This window comes from Staurois parvus, unplaced genomic scaffold, assembly GCF_062004578.1.
Source record: "Staurois parvus isolate SC_StPar_1 unplaced genomic scaffold, SC_StPar_1.0 ptg001021l, whole genome shotgun sequence".
NCBI classification, from domain to species: Eukaryota; Metazoa; Chordata; class Amphibia; order Anura; family Ranidae; genus Staurois; species Staurois parvus.
In genome coordinates, this window is record NW_028318817.1 from 37,446 (window position 1) to 59,331 (window position 21,886).

Genomic DNA, 21,886 nt, shown 5'->3' on the forward strand with positions numbered 1-21,886 from the left:
ATCCGTAGCAAAAACGGGCAAAAAACGCATATTATTATTGCAGCAAAGTGGCTAAATGGTTAGCACTTCCTCCTGGCAGTACTCGGGTCATTGGTTCAAATCCCAACCGCGGCACCACCTGCCTGGAGTTTGCATGTTCTCCCTGTGCCTGCGTGGGTTTCCTCCGGGTACTCCGGTTTCCTCCCACCCTCCAAAGACATGCTGGGAGGTTAATTGGCCCTAGTATGTGTATGTATGAATGTGAGTTAGGGACCTTAGATTGTACGCCCCTCGAGGGTTAGGGACCTTAGATTGTACGCCCCTTGAGGGTTAGGGACCTTAGATTGTACGCCCCTCGAGGGTTAGGGACCTTAGACTGTACGCCCCTCGAGGGTTAGGGACCTTAGACTGTACGCCCCTCGAGGGTTAGGGACCTTAGACTGTACGCCCCTCGAGGGTTAGGGACCTTAGACTGTACGCCCCTCGAGGGTTAGGGACCTTAGACTGTACGCCCCTCGAGGGTTAGGGACCTTAGACTGTACGCCCCTCGAGGGTTAGGGACCTTAGACTGTACGCCCCTCGAGGGTTAGGGACCTTAGATTGTACGCCCCTCGAGGGTTAGGGACCTTAGATTGTACGCCCCTCGAGGGTTAGGGACCTTAGATTGTACGCCCCTCGAAGGTTAGGGACCTTAGACTGTACGCCCCTCGAGGGTTAGGGACCTTAGACTGTGCGCCCCTTGAGGGTTAGGGACCTTAGATTGTACACCCCTCAGGGGCGGGGACTGATGTGAATGTACAATATATATGTAAAGCGCTGAGTAAATTGAAGCCGATATATAAGTACCTGAAATAAATAATTATACAGGATTTATATGACGCCGTTTGCTCAGCGCTGTACAACATCTGCATATTTTCCGCGTTTGCCGGGCGTTTTAAACAGGACACGTGGCTCAAAAACGCGCGTCCATTTTTATGTGTTTTCCATGTATTTCAATTGTTTTTTTTTCACCGCAGCAAAAATGCAGCAAGCAGGATTTTACGAACAGTGCGACGAGTTCCCTAGGAATACACGATCACGCATTTATCTTCCGCTTTTTTTTTTAAACGCAGAAAGACGAATCGGTGTGAGAGCGAGCCTAACCTGGGGAACGTCTTCCCCATCCCCCCCTCCCGCCATTGTGCAGGATACAATGTAACTCTACACTGGCAGCCATTAGATGGAATGCAGCTGCAAGTAAGGAGGCGCTGCCCCTTTAAGCGCCCTATCTGCCCTCCGACAAATAAATGCCTGGGCCAGGAGGGAAGCTCCGCCCATTCCCTTTAAGAGCCAAGCCGCTCATCAATGCAGGCGGGCGATACCATTATATCAGGGGTGGGGGGAGCCGGAGCTCGCGCTGACTGTTCATTCAGGTCTAAACCATTCCTCTTCTCTGCAGATCGCCTTTACTACGGGCAAGAGATGGGGGGCAGAGGTGCCAGCGATGTGTTTACCTGCCCCCCCACCTCTCCCATAATCGCACCCCCCCTTCCCTCCAACATCGACCTCTCTGCACAATGCACAGTCTCCATTTTGCACTTTTGCAAAAAAGCTCCCTTCCCCCCTCCCTTGTTTTTCCCATTAGTTCAGTCCTGCCTCTGCAGAGAAGCAAAAAAAAGATACATTGTTGCAACGCATTGATAGTTTTTTGTTTGTTTTTTTTTTCCTTTATTGCAGCAGAATCTCCCTCCCTGCACCCCCTCTTTAGGGTCTGGTCGATGTAGGTTTGATTTGGGGGGGGGGGGGCTTTGCAGATGGGGGTGGGGGAGGCTGGGAAGGTGAAAGGTCACAGCAGCTGCCATATTTTGGCTAGTAAATAATGCAGAAATAATCAGAGGAGGAGGAGGAGGGGAGAATTTGGAGAGAGGTGGTGGTGGGGGGGAGATCAGGCAGCCTTGCAGTTATTTCCCAGTCTGTTCTGTACAGGGAGGGGGTGGGGGAGCACCCAGAGAGAGAGAGAGGGGAGGGGTGCCAGTGATGTCATTGCAGCTCTGATCTCCCTTTATTCAATGCTGTGTGTATTTTATGGGATTTTTCTTTTTTTTTTTTTTTTTTTTTTTTTTAAATCAAGCTCTGAAAAAAAAAAAAACTAGCCTTTAGGGGGCAGTGATCTGCAAGGGAGAGAGAGAGAGAGCCATCCAAAGCAGAGCAAGGCGAGGGAGGGGGAGAGTGCTCAGTTCCAGAGAGGGGGGGAGATCACCGGGACACACACACACACACACACAAAAAAAAAAAATTTCTATATTTTATATCAAACTAAAAAAACAAAAATAGATTTTTTTTGCAACCCACCCCCACACCCCCCCCTCTTCGCCATGGATGCAAACTGGACCAGCTTTATATTCCAGGTAATGGATGTCTTTTGTTGGGAAGGGGGCGGCTTTGGGATGGTGTTTGCTGTAGATTTGGGCTGCATGCGTTACCTTTCCTGCTGGCGACTTAGGGGGGGGCCCCATCAAAAACTGAGCCCTGAAAATTAGCATCTTCTTCTTCTGTCTGTGAGTATTTTTTTTTTTTTTTTTTTTTTGCAGGGAGGGAGGGAGAGCAAAAGAGGAGATGGTGTTGGGTGTTTAAATCACCACCCCTCCCTCCCATCTTTTTCCCTCTCCCTCTTCTTCCCTTTCATAGAAATAGCGAGGCGCCGCGAGGATAATATTCCCTTGCAAAGGGCGGTCTGCGCCGTGTGTCCGCGCTTCGACGCCGAGAAAACAAATATCTCTGTATATCGATAGGTCTGTGCCTGCTTTATGCAAGGCACTAATAGGATTGCTTGCATGGCCGTCATGGCTCCGTGTGTGCAGCTCTTTGTCTGCGAAAACAGCCGCCGTCTCCTTAAATCGGGCCAGACGGTGTATATTTCTGACCAGGGCTGGAGGGGTTGGGGGGGCGGCCTAAATATTCCCATCACACGCCGAGAATATACCTTACACGCTTTTAAACCGCTGCCGCTGCGTTCTGTCAGTCTGGGGGGTTGTTGCCGGAAAGGGGGTCTTGTTTGTTGTTGTGTCCTGGGGGGAGCGCTGGTGGGCAGGAAAAATAGTGGCAAAAAAAGCAGCACAAATAGTTTTCGGTGCCTGGAGAGCATTCAGGCTCTTACAGCGACTAATGCGGTTTTGCGTTCAGCAGGGTGACAGGTGAACGGCCCACCTGTCCGCTGTATGCCGCCTCATCTCAGAGGTGGGAGCTGGGCAGTACAAAGTGTTACAGCTTGTCATCATAAGGGGGTAAAGTTGGATCGGGGAACGACGACCGCGCGCAAAACACGTTAAAGTTTTGTTTTTTAACCTTTTTATTTGATTTTATCGCTTATTCATTTTTGCAGTAAGTTTGAAGAGGGCGTAAAGCTGTGTCTCCCTTTGCTTTGGGCCTCGGTACATTTGATGTTTTGTCATTTTAACCTTTTTTTTGTTTTTTTTGGTTAAGAAACACTTTTTTTCTATTTTCTGCAAAATGTTAAAGTGTTGCAATACGTTTCTCCAAAGTAACCACGGTGTGGCCCAATCTGGTGATTGTTTTTTTTTGTATTTTATTATTTTTTTATCATTATTATACAGGATTTATACAGCGCCAACAGTTTGTGCAGCACTTTACAACAACATGAGGGCAGACCGTACATTTACAATACTATTCAAAACAGGAGGAATCAATGGACCCTACTCGTTAGTGCTTACAATCTAACATTTCATATAAGTGTTTATCCGTATAATCAGCACACCGACCGTGCTCAAAATGTCATCAGTTTTGTTGTCGTTTTGCTTTTTGTTTGATTATGAAACACTATTTTTTGCAGTAAGTTTAGAGAGGGTTGAAGTCTGTACCCACTTCGATCTGGCCCCAGTAAGACCACCATGCTCAAAATGTGTTCACGATTGTCCTTAGTTAACACTTTTCTTTTTTGATTATGAAACTTTTTATTTTTAATGAACTTTAACTGTTGCAACGAAACCAAAGTGTGGCCTAGTCTGGAGATTAGGTTAGAAAATGTAGAAAACTAATGGTGCAAGATTATTATTATCCTAGATTGTAAGCTCCAAGGATCAGGGCCCTCGATCCCCTCATGTTTTGCATTGTATTGGTATTGTTCTGTCACATGTTCTGTCCCCTTTGTAATGTACAGCGCTGAGCGAACTATTGGCGCTTTATAAATACTGTATAATAATAATACAGGAATTATATAGCGCCGATAGTTTGCTCAGCGCTTTACATTATGGAGGGAGACAATACAGTTCAATACACGAGGGATTAGAGGGCCCTGCTCCTTGGAGTTTGCAATCTAGGAGATAAAAATACTATTTATTGTACATTTGTATTTTATTCTTGTGCAAGATTTTGGTAATCCGTAGCAAAAAAAATATACATGTTGCAATAAAGGTTCTCCAGGGTAACCCCAGTGTGGCCTAGTCTGGAGATTAGGTTAGAAGATGTAGAAAACCAATTGTACAAGATAAAAATACTACTTCTTATACATTTTTGTATTCTTGTGCAAGATTTTGGTAATCAATTGTAACAAAAAAAAATATACATGTTGCAATAAAGTTTCTCCAAGGTAACCCCTTGTGTGGCCTAGTCTGGAGCAGGGGCGGACTGACAACTCGTGGGGCCCCTGGGCAGTAGGGGATCATGGGGCCCCTGTGTCCTTGCCCAAACTCAAAGCCTATGAAAAAGGTACCAGGGGCATCTCATGGGGCCCCCTACTGACTCAGGCCTCGGGCAGTGCCCGAGTTTCCCAATGGTCAGTCCGCCCCTGGTCTGGAGATTAGGTTAGAAGATGTAGAAAACTAATTGTGCAAGATAAAAATACTACTTATTGTACATTTGTATTTTATTCTTGTGCAAGTTTTTGGTAATCAATTGTAAAAAAAAAAATATACGTGTTGCAGTAAAGTTTCTCCAGGGTAACCCCGGTGTGGCCTAGTCTGGAGATTAGGTTAGAAGATGTAGAAAACTAATTGTACAAGATAAAAATACTACTTCTTATACATTTTTGTATTCTTGTGCAAGATTTTGGTAATCAATTGTAACAAAAAAAATATACATGTTGCAATAAAGTTTCTCCAAGGTAACCCCAGTGTGGCCTAGTCTGGAGCAGGGGTGGACTGACAACTCATGGGGCCCCGGGCAATAGGGGATCATGGGGCCCCTGTGTCCTTGCCCAAACTCAAAAAAGCCTATGAAAAAGGTACCAGGGGCATCTCATGGTGCCCCCTACTGACCCCGGGCCCTCGGGCAGTGCCCGAGTTTCCCAATGGTCAGGCCGCCCTTGGTCTGGAGATTAGGTTAGAAGATGTAGAAAACTACTTGTGCAAGATAAATACTACTTCTTATACATTTTTGTATTTTATTCTTGTGCAAGTTTTTGGTAATCAATTGTAAAACAAAAAAATATATACATGTTGCAGTAAAGTTTCTCCAGGGTAACCCCGGTGTGGCCTAGTCTGGAGAGATTGTTGGAAGCACAAATTGTGAAATAGGATTATACTATTGTTATACATCTTATTTCATGCAAGTTTTGCTTTTAGAATTGATAACAAAAAAAAAAACCCCAAACTATTTTTTACTTTCTTTCTTCATCACTTTCATGACTCTCTCTTCGTACATTTTGAAGAGGGAAATGTTGTTTTGATTGGGGTATAGTGATATTACGCAAAATGTATTCAACGTTGTCATTATTTAGCCCTTTTCTGTATTTATGAAAAATGTATTTTCAACAAAATGTTAATCTGTTACAATCAGTATCAAGAAGGCCCACACGGTGTGGCCCGGTCCAGAGATTAAGTTAGAAGATATGGAACACAAATACAATATGAATTTACTATTATATATCTTATTTTTGTGGAAGTGTTTTTTTTATTTTTTTGAATCGGTTGCTAAAAAAAAGTTTTGTGGACTTCCTGTCATATTATCTATTATTTATTTCAGGTACTTATATAGCGCCGTCAATTTATGTAGCGCTTTACATATATATTATACATTCACATCAGTCCCTAACCCTCAAGGGGCGTACAATCTAAGGTCCCTAACTCACATTCATACATACATATACTAGGGGCAATATAGACAGGAGCCAATTCACCTACCAGCATGTCTTTGGAGTGTGAGAGGGAACCGGAGTACCCGGAGGAAACCCACGCAGGCACAGGGAGAACATGCAAACTCCAAGCAGGTGATGTCATGGTTGGGATTCGAACCAATGACCCCTAGTACTGCCAGGGAGAAGTGCTAACCACTTAGCTACTGTGCTGCCCATATGTTTGAGGGTGTAAGACTGTCCCCCCCCCCCCCCCATAGAGGGGGTAAGACACTGTCCTCTTTGATTCCCCCCCCCCTAGAGGGGGTAAGACTGTGACCTCTTTGATTTCAACCCCATAGAGGGGGTAAGACTGTGCCCTCTTTGATCCCCCCCCCCCCTAGAGATGGGGTAAGACTGTGCCCTCAAACAATTGAGTATACATTTGCATTAAAATAATATGTATCACAGTAACATTCATACCATACATTTAAAAAAAAAAAAAAAAACATTTCTGAACTAGGTCACACTGGTTACCCTGGAGAAACTTATTGCAACAGTTAACCATTTTGCAAAAATTAGATTCTACAAAAAAAAAAAAAAATGTGGCCTAGTCTGGCGATTTAAGTTAGGAAATATCGAACACAAGTTGTAAATTATGAATAAATGATTACTATTACATGATTTTTGGTTTATTTTTTTTTTTACTTCAAAAGACTAAATAAGTTCAAACAGTCGTGACCTTCTGCCTGGACTGGTTGGGTGAATTTAGTTCAGTCTTTGGACTGGTTTTACAACATTTCAGACCTGATTGGAAGCATTATTTTTCAAGATTTTTAATGTCTCTGTGTTTGCAAATTTTTAAAATGCCAACCTAAACATTTTGGCTTATATGCGCATTTTTTTTATCGCGGTAGACCTGTATTAATATGGAGGTTTTGTTCGGTAGGAAGATATTTTCCTGTGCACCGAGAGCTTCCTGTGGGCTATTCCAATGCAGCCTTTCCTCCAGCCTGAAATGACTGTATGCTGGGAGGTCTAGTTTTTTAATTTTGGCTAATAATCAATGTTTTTGGATTACATAATGGGCTTACTTGCTATTTTAAAGGGTTTTTGTAGTGTGCCTTCCCAGCTAGCTGAAACAAGACTAGGCCGTCATGTGGCTATATAGTATTTCTGGGGTGCTATACAACTGGTCAATTTCAGGAACTTGACTAAGTGGGTTTTAGGCACTCTATATATCACCAGCACAATACGGACAGCATTGGGCCATTCATATCAGCCCTGCACCCAAAGTAGCTTAGATTTCCACATACACAGGCCCATATAACACAGCTAGTCCCACAGCTTTCAAATGTCCACTTGCCTTGGATCATTTAAATAGGAAGGCACATTTTGAAAGTCCTTGTAAGATCGATTTTAGATATATTTTTTTTCTCTCTTTTGCAGACCCCTCCGCCACCCCCTGCCGAACCGCTGCAAGTCGAACTTTTGCCGGTGTTGGCTACTGTAACTGCGCCGCCAGATGGATCCCTCACCCCCCAGACGATGGTGCACAGCATGGCACCCCAGCACCCTTCTACAGTGGACACGGCAGCCCTCAAGCAGGTGGTGCCAGGTCTGTCTATTCCCCAGCAAATGATACAAACTTCCATCTCATCACAACCCTCTCCTGTCACTACCACCACCGCCCTTCCCCTGCACCCTGTCATGGAGCTGCCCAAGAAGTCCAAGAGTCGAGGTCCCTACATCTGCTCCTTGTGTTCGAAAGAGTTCAAAAATGGCTACAACCTTAGAAGGCATGAAGCGATCCACACGGGCACCAAACCCGCCCGGGCACAGCCGGCAGCCGTTAAAATGCCCACGATGGTGCCGCTAAGTCTGCTCAGTGTTGCCGGCGCGCTCGGAGGTGGTGCAGAAACTCTGGAGGTGCCCAACTCTCCTTCCACTCTCTCCCTTCCAGTGCCTGGGCCCGCTCCCACGGCCAAAAAGGTGCGCAAGAACCACGCCTGCGAGATGTGCGGCAAAGCCTTCAGAGATGTCTACCACCTGAACCGCCACAAGTTGTCGCACTCTGACGAGAAGCCCTATTCCTGCCACGTGTGTCAGCAACGCTTTAAGCGCAAGGACCGGATGACTTATCACGTGCGTTCCCATGACGGCACGGTGCACAAGCCCTACATCTGCAGCCACTGTGGAAAAGGATTCTCGCGGTAAGGAGGACAAATGAGTGGGGCTGGGAGACCAGTTGCTGTTCCACAGTGCAGTACAGTACACAGTAGAATCACAGTTGCAGATCCACAGTACTGAGTTCTCATAGGCGCTCTGCTGCTTTGACAAGGAGAGTAACTTAAAAGCATTATTAATATTTAGCAATTTTTGAACAGCTTCTTGTTTCATAACAATATAAGTAGACCACAGCGCTTGGGTTTTAAAGGCCAAAGATAAAACAAGGTTGGATTAGCTCTACACGGCAAAGAACAGGATGCTAAAATGTTTTAATGTATCAGATAATGAGAGCAGGTTGGTAGTTGGATTTTGTGATCAAGAAACAAGCATACGTTGTAAACTAATCTCAAAAACAAAACAAAAAATCAACACTGTAACAAATGGCAGTAGAGCAGGGGTGGGCAAACTTTTTGACTTGAGGGCCGCAATGGGTTCATATATTGGACCCGGGGGCCGGACCAAGAGTAGATGAATGATGTGTATGTGTCATCCATAGTAAGTATAGTAATATTCCCCCATAGTAAGCATAGTAATTAATCCCCCATATAGTAATTAATCCCCCATATAGTAATTAATCCCCCATATAGTAATTCATCCCCCATATAGTAATTTATCCCCCATATAGTAATTCATCCCCCATATAGTAATTTATCCCCCATATAGTAATTCATCCCCCATATAGTAATTCATCCCCCATATAGTAATTCATCCCCCACAGTACTATCCCCCCCCAAGTAGTAAGCCAAGTCCCCCCCTGTGTCAATTCACTTACCTTTGCTCCGCGCGTTCCTCTCGCCGTGTTCCCGCGCCGTTCCGGTCTTCAGGGCGGACTGTGAGAGGAGCCTAGCTCCCCTCATGTTCGTCACGCTGCCCCGCCTACACACATCCTGACAGCCAATGTATCACGCTCCGCGGGCCGGATTAAAAGGTCCGCCGGGCCGTAGTTTTCCCATTGCTGCAGTAGAGTAATGGAGTCCTTGATTATCCGTAACAGGAATGCAAATGTTATGATTGTACCTTTTTATAGTCTTTTCATACTTAATGCATTCTCTCCACTGTATATGTCTAACAAATCTATTTTGATCTTTTATTTTTTCTATTTGTATTTCCAGTCCTGATCATCTGAACAGTCACGTCAGACAAGTTCATTCCACAGAGCGTCCCTTTAAATGCCAGGTACTTGCCATACTGTCTTCTTCTCTTGCATATACGAAGAGAATAATTCTATGATTTAAACGTGGCAGATTCTGTGATATACCCATCTAATATTGCAGATGTAACCTGTTACTTTTTTCTCTTTCCTCTCCATTTTGAGAAGTGAGGAAGAGCCCTGCCAATTGAGATTTTCACTTGTTCACATGAAAGCGACCCTGTGGCCAGACTTTGGAGGTCCCAAGTATTTACATAGCAGCAAATAAGCTATAAAACTGACCTTTGCAGCTGCGGGAATTGTGGACCAAGTCATTCTCAAAAATTCACAGCAGATCCTATGAAGTCAGGACGGTAGAGCAGTTCATCCTCCAGTTCACAGCAGAAAACACCGAAGTCTTTAGTTCAGCTCATTCTGCTTTCCTATCCAGAGCTCCTGCTTTGTCTGTTTAAAAGATAGGAATGCTGGAAGGCTGCTGAGCTACAGCTGGGAGTGGGGAGCAGGGTGAACTGAGCTGCTGAGTGAATGGTTTCAGTGCTTTCTGCTATGAACGAGAGCGGTGCTCCTCAACCTTTTTTCAGCCAGGGAACCCTTTAAAATTATGGATAATCTCAAGGCAAAATGTAAAAAACTATTCTACACCCATCCAGCACACCCAACGTTAGAGGTGATTTATTCTTCCAAAGCAAATACACCTTTGCACACTGGTACTGACTAGTATTCCAGTGTGTCTCTATCATTTTCTCTCCCTCACTCTGCTAATGTGACCCCAGTGCTGAAGGAGAGGGGCAAGGTAGGGCCAAACAAGGATGATGTGCATGCACCTAATATCCTCCTTATCAACTGATGATGTCATTGGTTGTTGGATGCTGGCAGCTAGAAGGTCATAAAAGTGCGCTTTGTGTATTAAAAGGCAAGACTGATCCACCTGCTGGCTTGTATACAATTTAGAGCAGGGCTTGAAAAAGCCGCTCGCCAAATGCGAGGAGGAATTCCTCTGTGGTGAGCAGCGAGTACAGATGAAGCATGAAGCAACTGCACCTGCGCTCCAAGCCTCAGTGTGAAGCCAAGTTCCGGTTCACAACTTCCGGTTTCCGTCTTCTTTGGCTCCGCTGAGAGGAGACACCCTCTCCACTGCCGCGGGGGACACGGAGGGACTAGGAGTAAGTACTGTATACAACATGTCATATCACTATAATGGAGTACAGGGGAGCTGGAATATACATTACTGTGTACAGTTTTTTATTTTGGACTCTTTATTCTAAAGAATGTAATTTCATAAGCTTTAAGGGGGTGTGGTTGGGGCGGGCCAGGGGTGTGGTTGGGGGCAGTCCTGGGCAAGGCTGGGTGGGGCAACTGGTGGAGAGTAAGTTTTTCTTTTGTGACCGGCTAGTAGGTCTGGACTCGAAATTTTAACCCTTGATTTAGGGCATTATGCCAAGGCACCCCAGGGTGCCTGGGCACCCTGGTTGAGAAAGGCTGACTTAGAGAATGAACTGCTCCACAGTGCTGACGGCTAAAGAGGTCAGTGAAGGCTTGCTTTAAAGCATGTACTACTTGTTAAGAATATGAAAATACCTAAATGTCCATAATATGGGCGCAGGTTCCCGTTCAGCCTGGTAGGTCTGTCTGTTCTGGAGCTCTCTGGGCTGTATGTGGGGACTTGCACCAGAAAGGGCATTTCTGGCTTTCACATGCATGTGTGAACCTCTACAGATCTGTGAACATGTTTGTGTAATGGTCGGACCAAAGCATTCTATGAAAGTCCACTTACAGGAACACTTTAAATTGGCATTTTCTGTGCGTTGTTGGGTGTGCGATTCTGTGCCAGCTATTGCCACAAGATTTCCAGCAGTAATTTTCTTCTGATGCAATTGTCTGTCAACAGACCTGCGAAGCTGCCTTCGCTACGAAGGACCGTCTGAGAGCGCACATGGTGAGACACGAAGAGAAGGTCCCCTGTCATGTCTGTGGGAAGCTCCTTAGCGCTGCTTACATCACGGACCACATGAAGGTTCACAACCAGGGTCCAAACCACGTGTGCGAGCTGTGCAACAAAGGTAATACTACAGAGGAGTATTTATGTGCCTTCATCCTGCCATCCCCGCATGACACCAGAACACTCCCTATAACTCTCAGTGGGTGTATCCCAATGTCCAGCGATGCTCTTCTCAGCCAAGTTTGAAGAACCCATTTGGTGGGTTTGGTGGTCTTTGAGAGGCCATTGGCTTTGTAAACTTAGGGCTTTTGTGGTTTGGGAAGTAGGAAAACTCTAGAATCACAAAGGTTCTGGAGAAAGTGGAAGTACAGTGATTGACTCTGTACCCTCAAAACTAAATATATTCAACCGTAAAGGTTGTTTCCTGCCACGTGTCCACCCTTTGGCCATCTTTCTGAAGCCAGCCAGAGTTATTTGTTGGCCCTATGGATCCCCTGTGGGCATTTTCCAACAACCAGCTGGCTGCAGCATGGTGAGCAAAGGGCCGAAAGACTTGAGATTTGAAGATCTCTAAATTGAAGGGACAGATGACTGACGTAAAGCACACCACCACCTCCAGTTCATAGATTTCGCAATCTTTGATCCAAGTTTGTCCATTTGGTGGGTCTGTAGAATACTAGACTAAAGTTGCTGATGCAGAAATATATAAATTTTAAATTTCTTTAAAAAATTGGTCAAACTATCAGCTTGAAATTCTGTTTTAATAGGGTGTGAAGGTAATTTATAGGCTCAAACTATTCTTAATCCCATGGAACCACAACTTGTATTTTGGTAAAAAAAAATATTTTTTTTTTTTACTTAGCCAAATGTAAATAATTATTTTACCAACCAGCTATCGGTGAGAATTTTGTGCCGTGACTTATGACTAAACTCCTCAGGGGTGGAGTTTTAGAGTATTATGTAAACCATAAACCCTTGTGGGATGAACATAATAGCCAAGCTCCTCGGGGGTGGGGTTAAGGGGGTAGTATGACAATCACAGGCTAGCAAGCTTGAGACTGGTATATTTTGATGAAATATATCCTGCCTTTAAAAACTGTTGCTGTTCTTTTAGCTATGCATGGCTTTACTTATAAGCTCTGCTAAGAAAAAAAACATACTGATTCTAATATCCTTTCCTGTCAGGCACTAAAAGTAATGAATGACAGACTGTCTATAGTGTGATTATACATGTTGATTTGTAAAGCCTAAGCATAAAGTTTAAGATTTTATTTATTTATTTTGTGTTTGGGGCAATACTGTGCTCTTAGTTGTCTTGTAGTTGAATTGAAGTAGATAAACTTCGAAATGGGATTTGTGGTGATTACTCCTTAGGGGTGGGAGTTATGTCTATTAAGTATTTTGTAAGACCAGAAAACATGAGGTTTAAATGTAAACTCCAGGCAAATGGCCATATGCACGCCTAAAATTTAAAATACAAAATTTGTCTAAGTCTGTTCAGCAATTTTTGTTATTTCCACACTCTTGCCACAGTACACAGCCTGTTAGTGGCCACCATTATGGTCAGTGGTAGCAATGCTGCTCCTTATATCACCTGCCTACCCATTGAACAGAATATGCATCATCCTACGGCCTCAACTGAGACCCCTGACATTACCAAAGAGCCGCACATAAAACTCTATGAATATTCAGTGTTAGAGACAGCAGACACACAACAGGATATAGTCAGACTGTGGACTCGGCGCAGGAGCGGGCCCGGAGGCTGGCGGCACGTCGCAGGAGCGGGCCCGGAGGCTGGCGGCACGTCGCAGGAGCGGGCCCGGAGGCTGGCGGCACGTCGCAGGAGCGGGCCCGGAGGCTGGCGGCACGTCGCAGGAGCGGGCCCGGAGGCTGGCGGCACGTCGCAGGAGCGGGCCGGAGGCGTGGCACGGTCAGACTGTGAAAATGCTAAGTTGTTAGAGACATGTCACATTAGACTGCTGGAAATCACTGCTATAACCGAGCAATAGGGAAATAAAGATTAGTGTCTGCAGGGGCTCACACAAAGGGTCAGAGGCCGGCGGCATGGCGCAGGAGCCGGTCAGAGGCCGGCGGCATGGCGCAGGAGCCGGTCAGAGGCCGGCGGCATGGCGCGGGTCAGAGGCCGGCGGCGCGGGTCAGAGGCCGGCGGCGCAGGAGCGGGTGAGAGGCCGGCGGCATGGTCGGACTGTGAAAATGCTATAGAAGTTGTTAGAGACTTGTTACATTAGACTGCTGGAAATCACTTCTATAATAGAGCAATGGGGAAATACAGATTAGTGTCTGCAGGGGCCCACACAAAGTGCCAAAGGGTCGGGGGTTGGGCGCCAGGTTTCTTCAGCAAGGTTCCCCCTCTCCTAAAGTGTTTTGTTTTTTTTTTGTTTGTTTTTTTACCTTAAATACCCCTCCCCCCCTCCTGATAAATAGCTGGCTGGTAGCACTGTGCTTTGCGATAGATTCTGATTGGCTAACTGAAAACTCCTCTTCTCTTTACTTCTGCGGTGCAGGAAATTGTTTGCCTGGAGATTTGCTTTACATGTTTTAAGCCAATAATACAGAAATCCCGCGATAAACAGAGTAAGGTAATTAAATATAAATCCTGTTAGCTTTGGCTGTGCAGGGCTTACCTGAGCAGTTCTGATGGGAATACACAATGGTCTCTTCCAGAGTCTTTATCCCTCTCTGCTCATCCCTGAACTCCCAGTCTTTGTATGGACTGTTCCCATTAGGATTCCAGGCCGTTGGGTTCTCACTTCTTCTGCTGCATTCTCAATGATCAAATAAAAAAAAAAATTTAAAAAATCAGCAGTGCGAGTGAGACCCTCTTTTTATTACAGGTGGGCAGAACAGAGAACTCATGGGGGGTGAGCACACCATCCTTCAGTGAAGCAATGCACAGCTCAAAGAATCTCAGCAAGGGCAGGAATTTGGACAGGCGGGGTTTAAAGGGAGGCTCCACCCTAAACCGATGTTATCTGTGATCAATAGTAGTCATGTGCTGGCTTCTGATGTTTCCTGGAGATTCCTGTGACGAGAGAGCTGTGCTGGAATTCTGCCAGTGATGGTGTCACTCTCCCCCTAATGGATTCTCCACAATGTAAATAATTGAGCGGAGAGTTCAGCGGCGAGGGAGTGACATCATAGGGAGCAGAGAACCAAACCGCCACCAGCGGAGTCTCCGATAGATATCAGAAGTGGGCGATGTAGTTCACTGGCACCAACCTATAACTGAAAGGTTCATGAGAGTTTACCTTTTTTAATTTGTAAAATCTGAATTTTAAAGCCGAACTCCAGCTAAACAAACAAGAAATACATAAATATGAGAGCTTTCTTCCCTATCAAATGTCCATCAAGTGCTGAGATTTGTGCAGCTCCATCTGGAAGGGCAGGAGACCTGCAATTAACACTTGCATGCCTTGTCCCTCCCCTCAGCCTGTGACTGGGCAGTGAAAGGAGAAGTAGCAGACTGATGAGCTCATCTTTCTGTCATTCTGCTCTCTCCTCCTATCAGCATGCCCCTTGTTGGCCTTGCAGCACAACTGATTGGCTACTTTGTGCTGCTTCTTCCTCTTGCAGCTTGAGCTCTGCTGTACTGGGGCTGCAAGAGGCTGACACAAAGCCATAATGCTTACAAAAAAAACCATAAAATGTTATTAATGAATACAGAGCTGCATTACTTTTTTCCTTTATATCTGCCTGGAGTTCAGCTTTACTGTTTCCTGGTTATTAGAGGAGATAGCTGGTGTGGGTGCTTTGATTTTTGGGGGAGGGGGGTTGGGTGGCAGATTCTTAGTAGAGAGCAATGCCTGTGGCCCGGCCTTAAAGCGGCGTGTGCTTCTCCCCCCCGTGCAGGTTTTGCCACGGCCGCCTACTTGCGGGTCCACTCGGTGAAGCACCACGGTCTGGTGTGCCCACGGGCAGACAGCTTCCTCTGCAAGTTGTGCAGCGTACACTGCAAAACTCTGGCTCAGCTGAGCGGCCACATGCACACACATGCCATGGCGGGGGCCACGGGCCTTGCTGAGGGGCCCACACTGCAGTGACCACGGCTAAGGCAAGAGCGTAGTTACCTTTCCATACCCCTCCCCCCCTCCCCTTCTCCTCCTTTTCCTTGGGGCTGTATGCATTGTGGGTAGCTGGCGCTGTCCTGAGCATTGCTGGGTCTTGGGGTACGGCCCATAATCCTCTCCTGTCCTCTTTCTTGGCACATCTGTCTCGTCATTCATGATTTTTTTGTCCGGGCTCGTCCTGTAATAGGCATGTCGAACTCACAGTGGTGTACAAATTATTGAGGGTAATTCCCAAAGGGCTGCATTATGGCCAAACTTGACCAAAAAAAAAAATGGTGGCACTTTTGGGAATTTGCTAATTCTGTAAAAAAAATAGAAAAATAAAAAAAAAAAATGAATGGCTATCTATAGACTATTGCCGTTTAAAGAGAGGATAACCCTGAGAGGTGCTGGAAAGCATTTCCTGCACCGTTGTCCTTCGCTGTCTCTGGTTTGACATGCCTGTCATAATAGAATCTCGGTAATCCATGCTTTGTTTCTGCCGCTCGTCTAGCTGCCCGGTTTTGTCTCTCCATTCTGTGTCTTTTTTTGTTTTGCACAATTTTATGCTTTTGCAAAAAATATATTTGTTATGCAGGTTTAAAAGGTGACTCCATATTAAAGTGTATGTAAAGCCAAAACTTTTGGGTTTTTTTTTTTCTTTTAGTTTTGGATAGAATGTGGAAGGGTTAGATCTTCTGTCAGGTTTGTATTGCTGTCTATGTCCCCACTCGAGATGAATCCCTCTATAGTTCCTGCTGACCATTGTCTCTGGTACGGATTGTGATGGGAGATACGTCACATGGTGAGGAGAGCGGGGGTACCCAGGGGTAGACTGACAACTCATGAGGCCCCCGGGCAATAGGGGATCATGGGGCCCCTGTGTCCTTGCCCAAACTCAAAAAAGCCTATGAAAAAGGTACCAGGGGCATCTCATGGGGCCCCCTACTGACTCTGGGATCTCGGGCAGTGCCCTAGTTTCCAAATAGTCAGTCCGCCCCTGGGGGGTACCTGTTCTGGTGACTATTCAAGCTGGTCATGGATGGTTCGAATCTCGGCCGGGTCATCAGGGACCGGCTGAGATTCAGTACATCTATGGGCAAGCTGAATATAACCAAGACGATCGTTCGATAGACTTGGGGAAAACCAGCATGTTTGATTTTTAGCATACGATGTATTGCCAGCTACTATAGCCACTAGCAATAATCACTGCATGGTTGCAGGAAAGAAAATTGTATAATCTATGGCCTGCCTAAGGGGGAATTTTGCCTTGCTATGATGAGATCTCCTCCTTTTAGTTTCTAGAACAGGAAGTGAAGGGAAACAGGGAAAAAAAAAACGGGTGGACTTTAACATGGCGGTTAACCCGTTTTTTTTATATTTTGTCTTCCCTGGTCCCCCCACCACCCTTTAGCCCTTATCAACATACAAATGCATTTTTTTCTTAAAACCTTTCTGTCGTCATAACAGATCTTATTTTAGAGCAAGTGATGATGTCATCAATAGGTTTCTGTGTTTCTCTATGCAATATGGGCAGATCATGACTGGTGGGAGGAGACAACAGCGTGCTGTACATGGGATCTTGAAAACATCACAGCCCTCTGCCTTTACCCCTTTTTAACATATCTGTGTTCCTGCGGACGGCGTTTTGCGCGGACACGAGAACCCATTCATTTGAACGGACTCTCGTGCATCGGGACACGCAGGGAAAGAAGTCCTCACACTTCTTTGGAAAACGCAGCCGAGGTTCCCAGTACGGTTGCGATTTCCAGTGCGGGCGACGCGCCATTAGAACTAATGGCACCCACCCGCGGGTCCACATTCTGATTTTTGTGTGGATCCTCAGCGGCACCACCCGCACAGATGTGAACCTAGACTTGGCACTCCTCAAGAGCCCCCAGTCCTGATGCAAAAGCAGTGGGCTGGCTCTTGGGAGGAGTTATGCAAATATCAAAAGCCCTTAATAGGTGGGTGTCGGTCTGGAGGAGTGGACATTCTAGGCAGGTCGCATGTTCATGTAGGTCACCCTAGGTAAGACATCCATGTGATGCAGAGAAAGGGGCCGGGCCAGGGACTGCCATGCTGGCGAGGAAAGAGCTAGATGATGCTGGTTGTCCTCCAGCCAGGAAATGAGGCAGGTTCTGATTTGCTGCAGCTTCTAATGCACATTTGTGAGCTGTCCACTGTGTGCAGTGAAATCAGAGTAAGTACTTTCAGTACTGGAGAGGAACCGGTACAACCGTGCAAGACTGAAGGCTGGAGGTCAGATTTAACCAGGGGCGGACTGACCATTTGGAAACTCGGGCACTGCCCGAGCGCCCGGGGTCAGTATGGGGCCCCATGAGATGCCCCTGGTACTTTTTTTTTTTTTTTTTTTTTTTTTTTTTTTTTAATAGGTTTTTTTGAGTTTGGGCAAGGACACAGAGGCCCCATGATCCCCTATTGCCCGGGGGCCCCATGAGTTGTCAGTCCACCCCTGGATTTAACCATTGCCTATTTTTACCAAAACAAAAGGTGGTTTTTTTTGGGTTTTTTTTTTGTTTTTTTTCACGAATGCTTTACTATATCAAGTTGAGATCGGTGAAGAGAGTATAGTGTTTGAATGTCTTTAACTTTTTGTTGCTCTATCCTGGTCTGCAAAATTGTGGGACTGGCATAGGAATTTAAAAAAAAAAAAAAAAATTCCCTGTAGAATGTGTAAATGTCAATTCTACGCTCTCTCCTCCTTTTGCTCTTCTCATTCCTCTGTGATACATGGAGACACCCTTTAAACTCCACCACCCCCCCATTTGGTGAATGTGCTCAGTTCTCAAACGTGTTTTTTTTGTTTTTTTTCCTGTCTTGCAGGGACCTGCCAAGTCTGCCCTCTGTCGGACCCAACGGCGGCCGCCGTGACCGCTGTCCTGCCCAACGCTACTGTCCCTGGCATAATGCCGTCGCAGCCCTGGTGACTGGCTCTTCTGGAGGGGGATACAGACGCTGCGGCCTCTCTCTTCTGATGTGTTTGTGTACAGACTGGTGGGGGGGGCGATGGCCCCTCCGATGCGCACATAATGTATTATGAAGAGGGGGTGCATGTAACCTCCTCCTGTCACCTTCAACCTCCCCAGGGAGGAATTATGAAGGGGACATGGAAAGACAAAAACAATAAAAGGAACACCATCCATACCGACAGCTTGGTATTACCAATACCCTATTGCCCCATATTCACTACTAGACACGAACTGCACTGGGCAGAACTTTATACACTACACCCCCCTGGGTGGTGGGAAGAGGAGTGTAGCGTTTAATTGGCATGTGGCCCTCGTTGTGAAACTTTCCGGCCCCACTGTGGACAGAGCAGCTGGTGTGGAGGTGGCACATAGGGATGGCACGGGATTGGGCCACTGCAGTAGGGAAAAGCTAGCCGCACAGGCTTGTCTAGCAGAGTTGGACTTCACTAGACATTTTATCTGCAGTTTTGCCAGGTTGTCGGACAGACGCAGCGTCCTGCGGATGGTGTAGACTTACTTTATTTCAATGAGTTTTAATAACACTAGATGAAGAGTACTTTTTTATCTTTATTCTTTGCCAGTTCAATGGCTGGCTGTCAAAAGTGGGGGAGTATAGAATTTCAGAAGGCCCCCTGGGAAAGTAGAGGTAGGTATGAAAGTTCCATTAAAAAAACGTATTTGTGCTGCAAAGAGGGGGAAGTGGCACTTTTTAATGAAACGGGGGAGGGGGGTTGTACTTGGAGCAGCTGGGAAGAATGGGTAGGGGGGAGGGCTGTATTTGAGTAAGAGGAGACTTACTGGAGGAACAAGGGGCTATACTGGACTAGCATGGAGGAATGGGGGCCTTGCTGGAAGAGCAGGGAGTAAAAGGGTGTTGAATTTTAGGAACAGTAGACTGTACCCAAGGAGCAGGGAGAAGCGGGGCTGTACTGAAGAAATAGGAGACCTACCAGAGGAACAGCAAGGAACGGGGGGGGGGGGGGGGTGCTCTACTGGTAGAACATTGAGGAATGAAGGGAGGCTTTATTAGAGGAAAATGGAGAAACCTTGCATGGTACTAGAGAGGAACAGGGAGAGCAAGGAGGCTTTACCAGGAAAATGGGGGGCCTTGCTGGAGTAGCATTGTGGAACCCAGGGGCCTTGCTGGAGGAGCTAAGAGAAGCTGGGTGCTTGCTAGAGGAGCCAGGGGCCTTGCTGCAGTAGCCAGGAGGAACCAGGAGCCTTACTGCAGTATAGCCAGGAGGAACTAGAGGCCTTGCTTGGAGGAGCAGGAAGGAATAGGTTGGGTTTTGCTGGAGGAACAGGGAAGAACCATAGCTTTTCTGGGGGAGCAGGAAGGAACTGGAGCCTTGCTGGAGGAGCAGGGAGGACCCCAGGGGCTTGCTGGAGGAGCAGGAAGGAATAGGTTGGGTTTTGCTGGAGGAACAGGGAAGAACCATAGCTTTTCTGGGGGAGCAGGAAGGAACTGGAGCCTTGCTGGAGGAGCAGGGAGGACCCCAGGGGCTTGCTGGAGGTGCAGGAAGGAACCAGGGACCTTGCTGAAGGAGCAGGAGACTGTGGTGCAGCGGAGAGGAACCTAGAGCTCCGTGAAAACATTTGGGACTGCCGAAAATGCACAACAGAAATATTGGCAAGCAGAAAAGAGGATGAGAACCATGCTGTGGTTGGCTTTACTGCCCTGATTATTACCATGGATAAAGTCCAGGGCATTTATTAACAGGTTTAAATGTCATGACCATCCTTGTGCAGAGTTTCAGGACACAATGCAGGGTTGGGGACTAAAATCTGGCATCCCCATATTTTTTTAATTTTTTTTTTTTTTATTTACCCTTTGTCTGATCCTGTTCACCAAATAATATTTCACTCTGTGACTCCCACCTGAAGCCGTTCAGCAACCTGATAAGCTTAGAACTTTGTAAATTGGTTTTACGAACTTTGGGAAGCGACCACCGCTATAGTAGAACAAGTCGTAAACTGTGTTGCTCTGACAATACCTACAAATGCTGCTGACGAACTAGTTTTTGTAGATGGCTATAATGAAATTAACAATGAAGCAAGTTGTAATTATCAGTGAACTCTGAGATCTCATTGAGTTCTGAATGTTGGGAGTATGGGTTGGGTTTGCAGATCCAGATGTCACTGAAGCCCATACAGATGGGTTTCTAGAGCAACTTTTTGAAATTTTTCAGATGTGTCCAAGCACTTATCTGACCCTAGAATTTCGGTCCTAGTTGTTAGCACATTATATTTTAAAAGGTCCTGTCAACTGCATTTTGTGCATTATTCCAGTACTGAGGGTGCATCCTCTTCAAGTGATTCTGAACTAGGCTTTTGAATGACCAAAAGCACGAGGGCACCCCTCAATTGATCAAGTTCAGGTGTTTCCAGTGAAGGATACTTTTATTGTTACAGCATATAAATTTAAATATTTTAGTCAACTGTGTGTGCTTCCAGCCTTGTAACAACCGTTTTGGGAAGGCCATCTTGTGTTCCGGCATGCCTGAGCCTCTATGCAAAAGCTACCATGATAAAGACAAGGTTTGACCAAGTTGGTGTGAAGGAACTCAAGTGTTCTGCAAAGATTCTTGACCTCAACCTTACTAAACACCCTTAGGATGAATTGGAACACCATATGTGATCCAGGTCTTCTCATCCAACAATAGTACCTGACCTCACAAATGTTCTTTTGGCTGAATGTGCACAAATTCCCACAGATTCACTCCTTCCCCAAAGAATGATGGATGTTATAGCCACAAATGGAGGACCACTGCCTAATAATGGTCATGGTTTTGGAATGGGATGTCTAACAAGCTCCTATAGGTGTGATGGTCCGGTGTCCTCAAACATTTGGCCATATAGTGTATCTTGATTCACACTAACGTTATGAAAACCTTGTTTTTAATGTGCATTTTTGCATCTGTTTTGTCGATGTTACTGCAATAACTGGGTAAAGTGCACCAAAACGCACATCATATGCTAAAGGACAACAAAATGTAGCACACCCTGATTGCAATTGCAGCTTGATGAATCAGGACCGTAGGTCTATTATTTAAAAGGTTTAAAATTAAATATACTTTTTCTTTTTTTGTTTTTTGTTTTTTTTTTCCCCCACAAAGAAAGCAAATTTATTGATAGATTTTGCTTGTCTGTAAATACTTTTCCATCACCGGTGTCCTCATCCAACTTGAATGAACTGGAGACACAGAGGTGGGAAAAATTTTAAAAGCAAAGTACGTGGAATAAGATGGTGATTTTTGTCGATCTCTTTTAATAGGCTCAGCGGATTTTATTGCGTTTTTTTTTGTTTTTTTTTTTCTCTTTATTCTAGGATAGGTAGGACTTATTTCACAAGCTCTTAGTAAATTTTATAGAGAATTGTCCCTAACTGCACTGCACAAATTCAGTGTCTTCAGGAAGTCATAAGTCACTCAAAGTGTATGTCTGGGCAAACTGTACTAGCTTCCTGTAGTGAACTGACCCAGT

General features: G+C 45.7%; 1 protein-coding gene across 5 annotated transcripts; it reads left to right on the forward strand.

Annotated features, from left to right (window-relative positions):
- The first annotated feature begins 2,161 nt into the window (after positions 1–2,161).
- MAZ (MYC associated zinc finger protein) lies at positions 2,162–21,489 on the forward strand. Of its 5 annotated transcripts, none has more exons than XM_089657674.1 (5): positions 2,162–2,366; positions 7,475–8,238; positions 9,367–9,430; positions 11,293–11,464; positions 15,214–15,410. In XM_089657674.1, the coding sequence occupies exons 1-5, from the start codon at positions 2,334–2,336 to the stop codon at positions 15,402–15,404; spliced, it is 1,224 nt and encodes a 407-aa protein (XP_089513800.1). In that variant the 5' UTR covers positions 2,162–2,333; the 3' UTR covers positions 15,405–15,410. The 5 variants fall into 5 exon arrangements, with proteins under 5 accessions (XP_089513800.1, XP_089513801.1, XP_089513802.1 ...); XM_089657675.1 differs by lacking the exon at positions 15,214–15,410 and adding an exon at positions 18,258–21,489 and having other exon boundaries at positions 2,166–2,366; XM_089657676.1 differs by lacking the exon at positions 2,162–2,366 and adding an exon at positions 2,378–2,516.
- Positions 21,490–21,886: the final 397 nt, after the last annotated feature.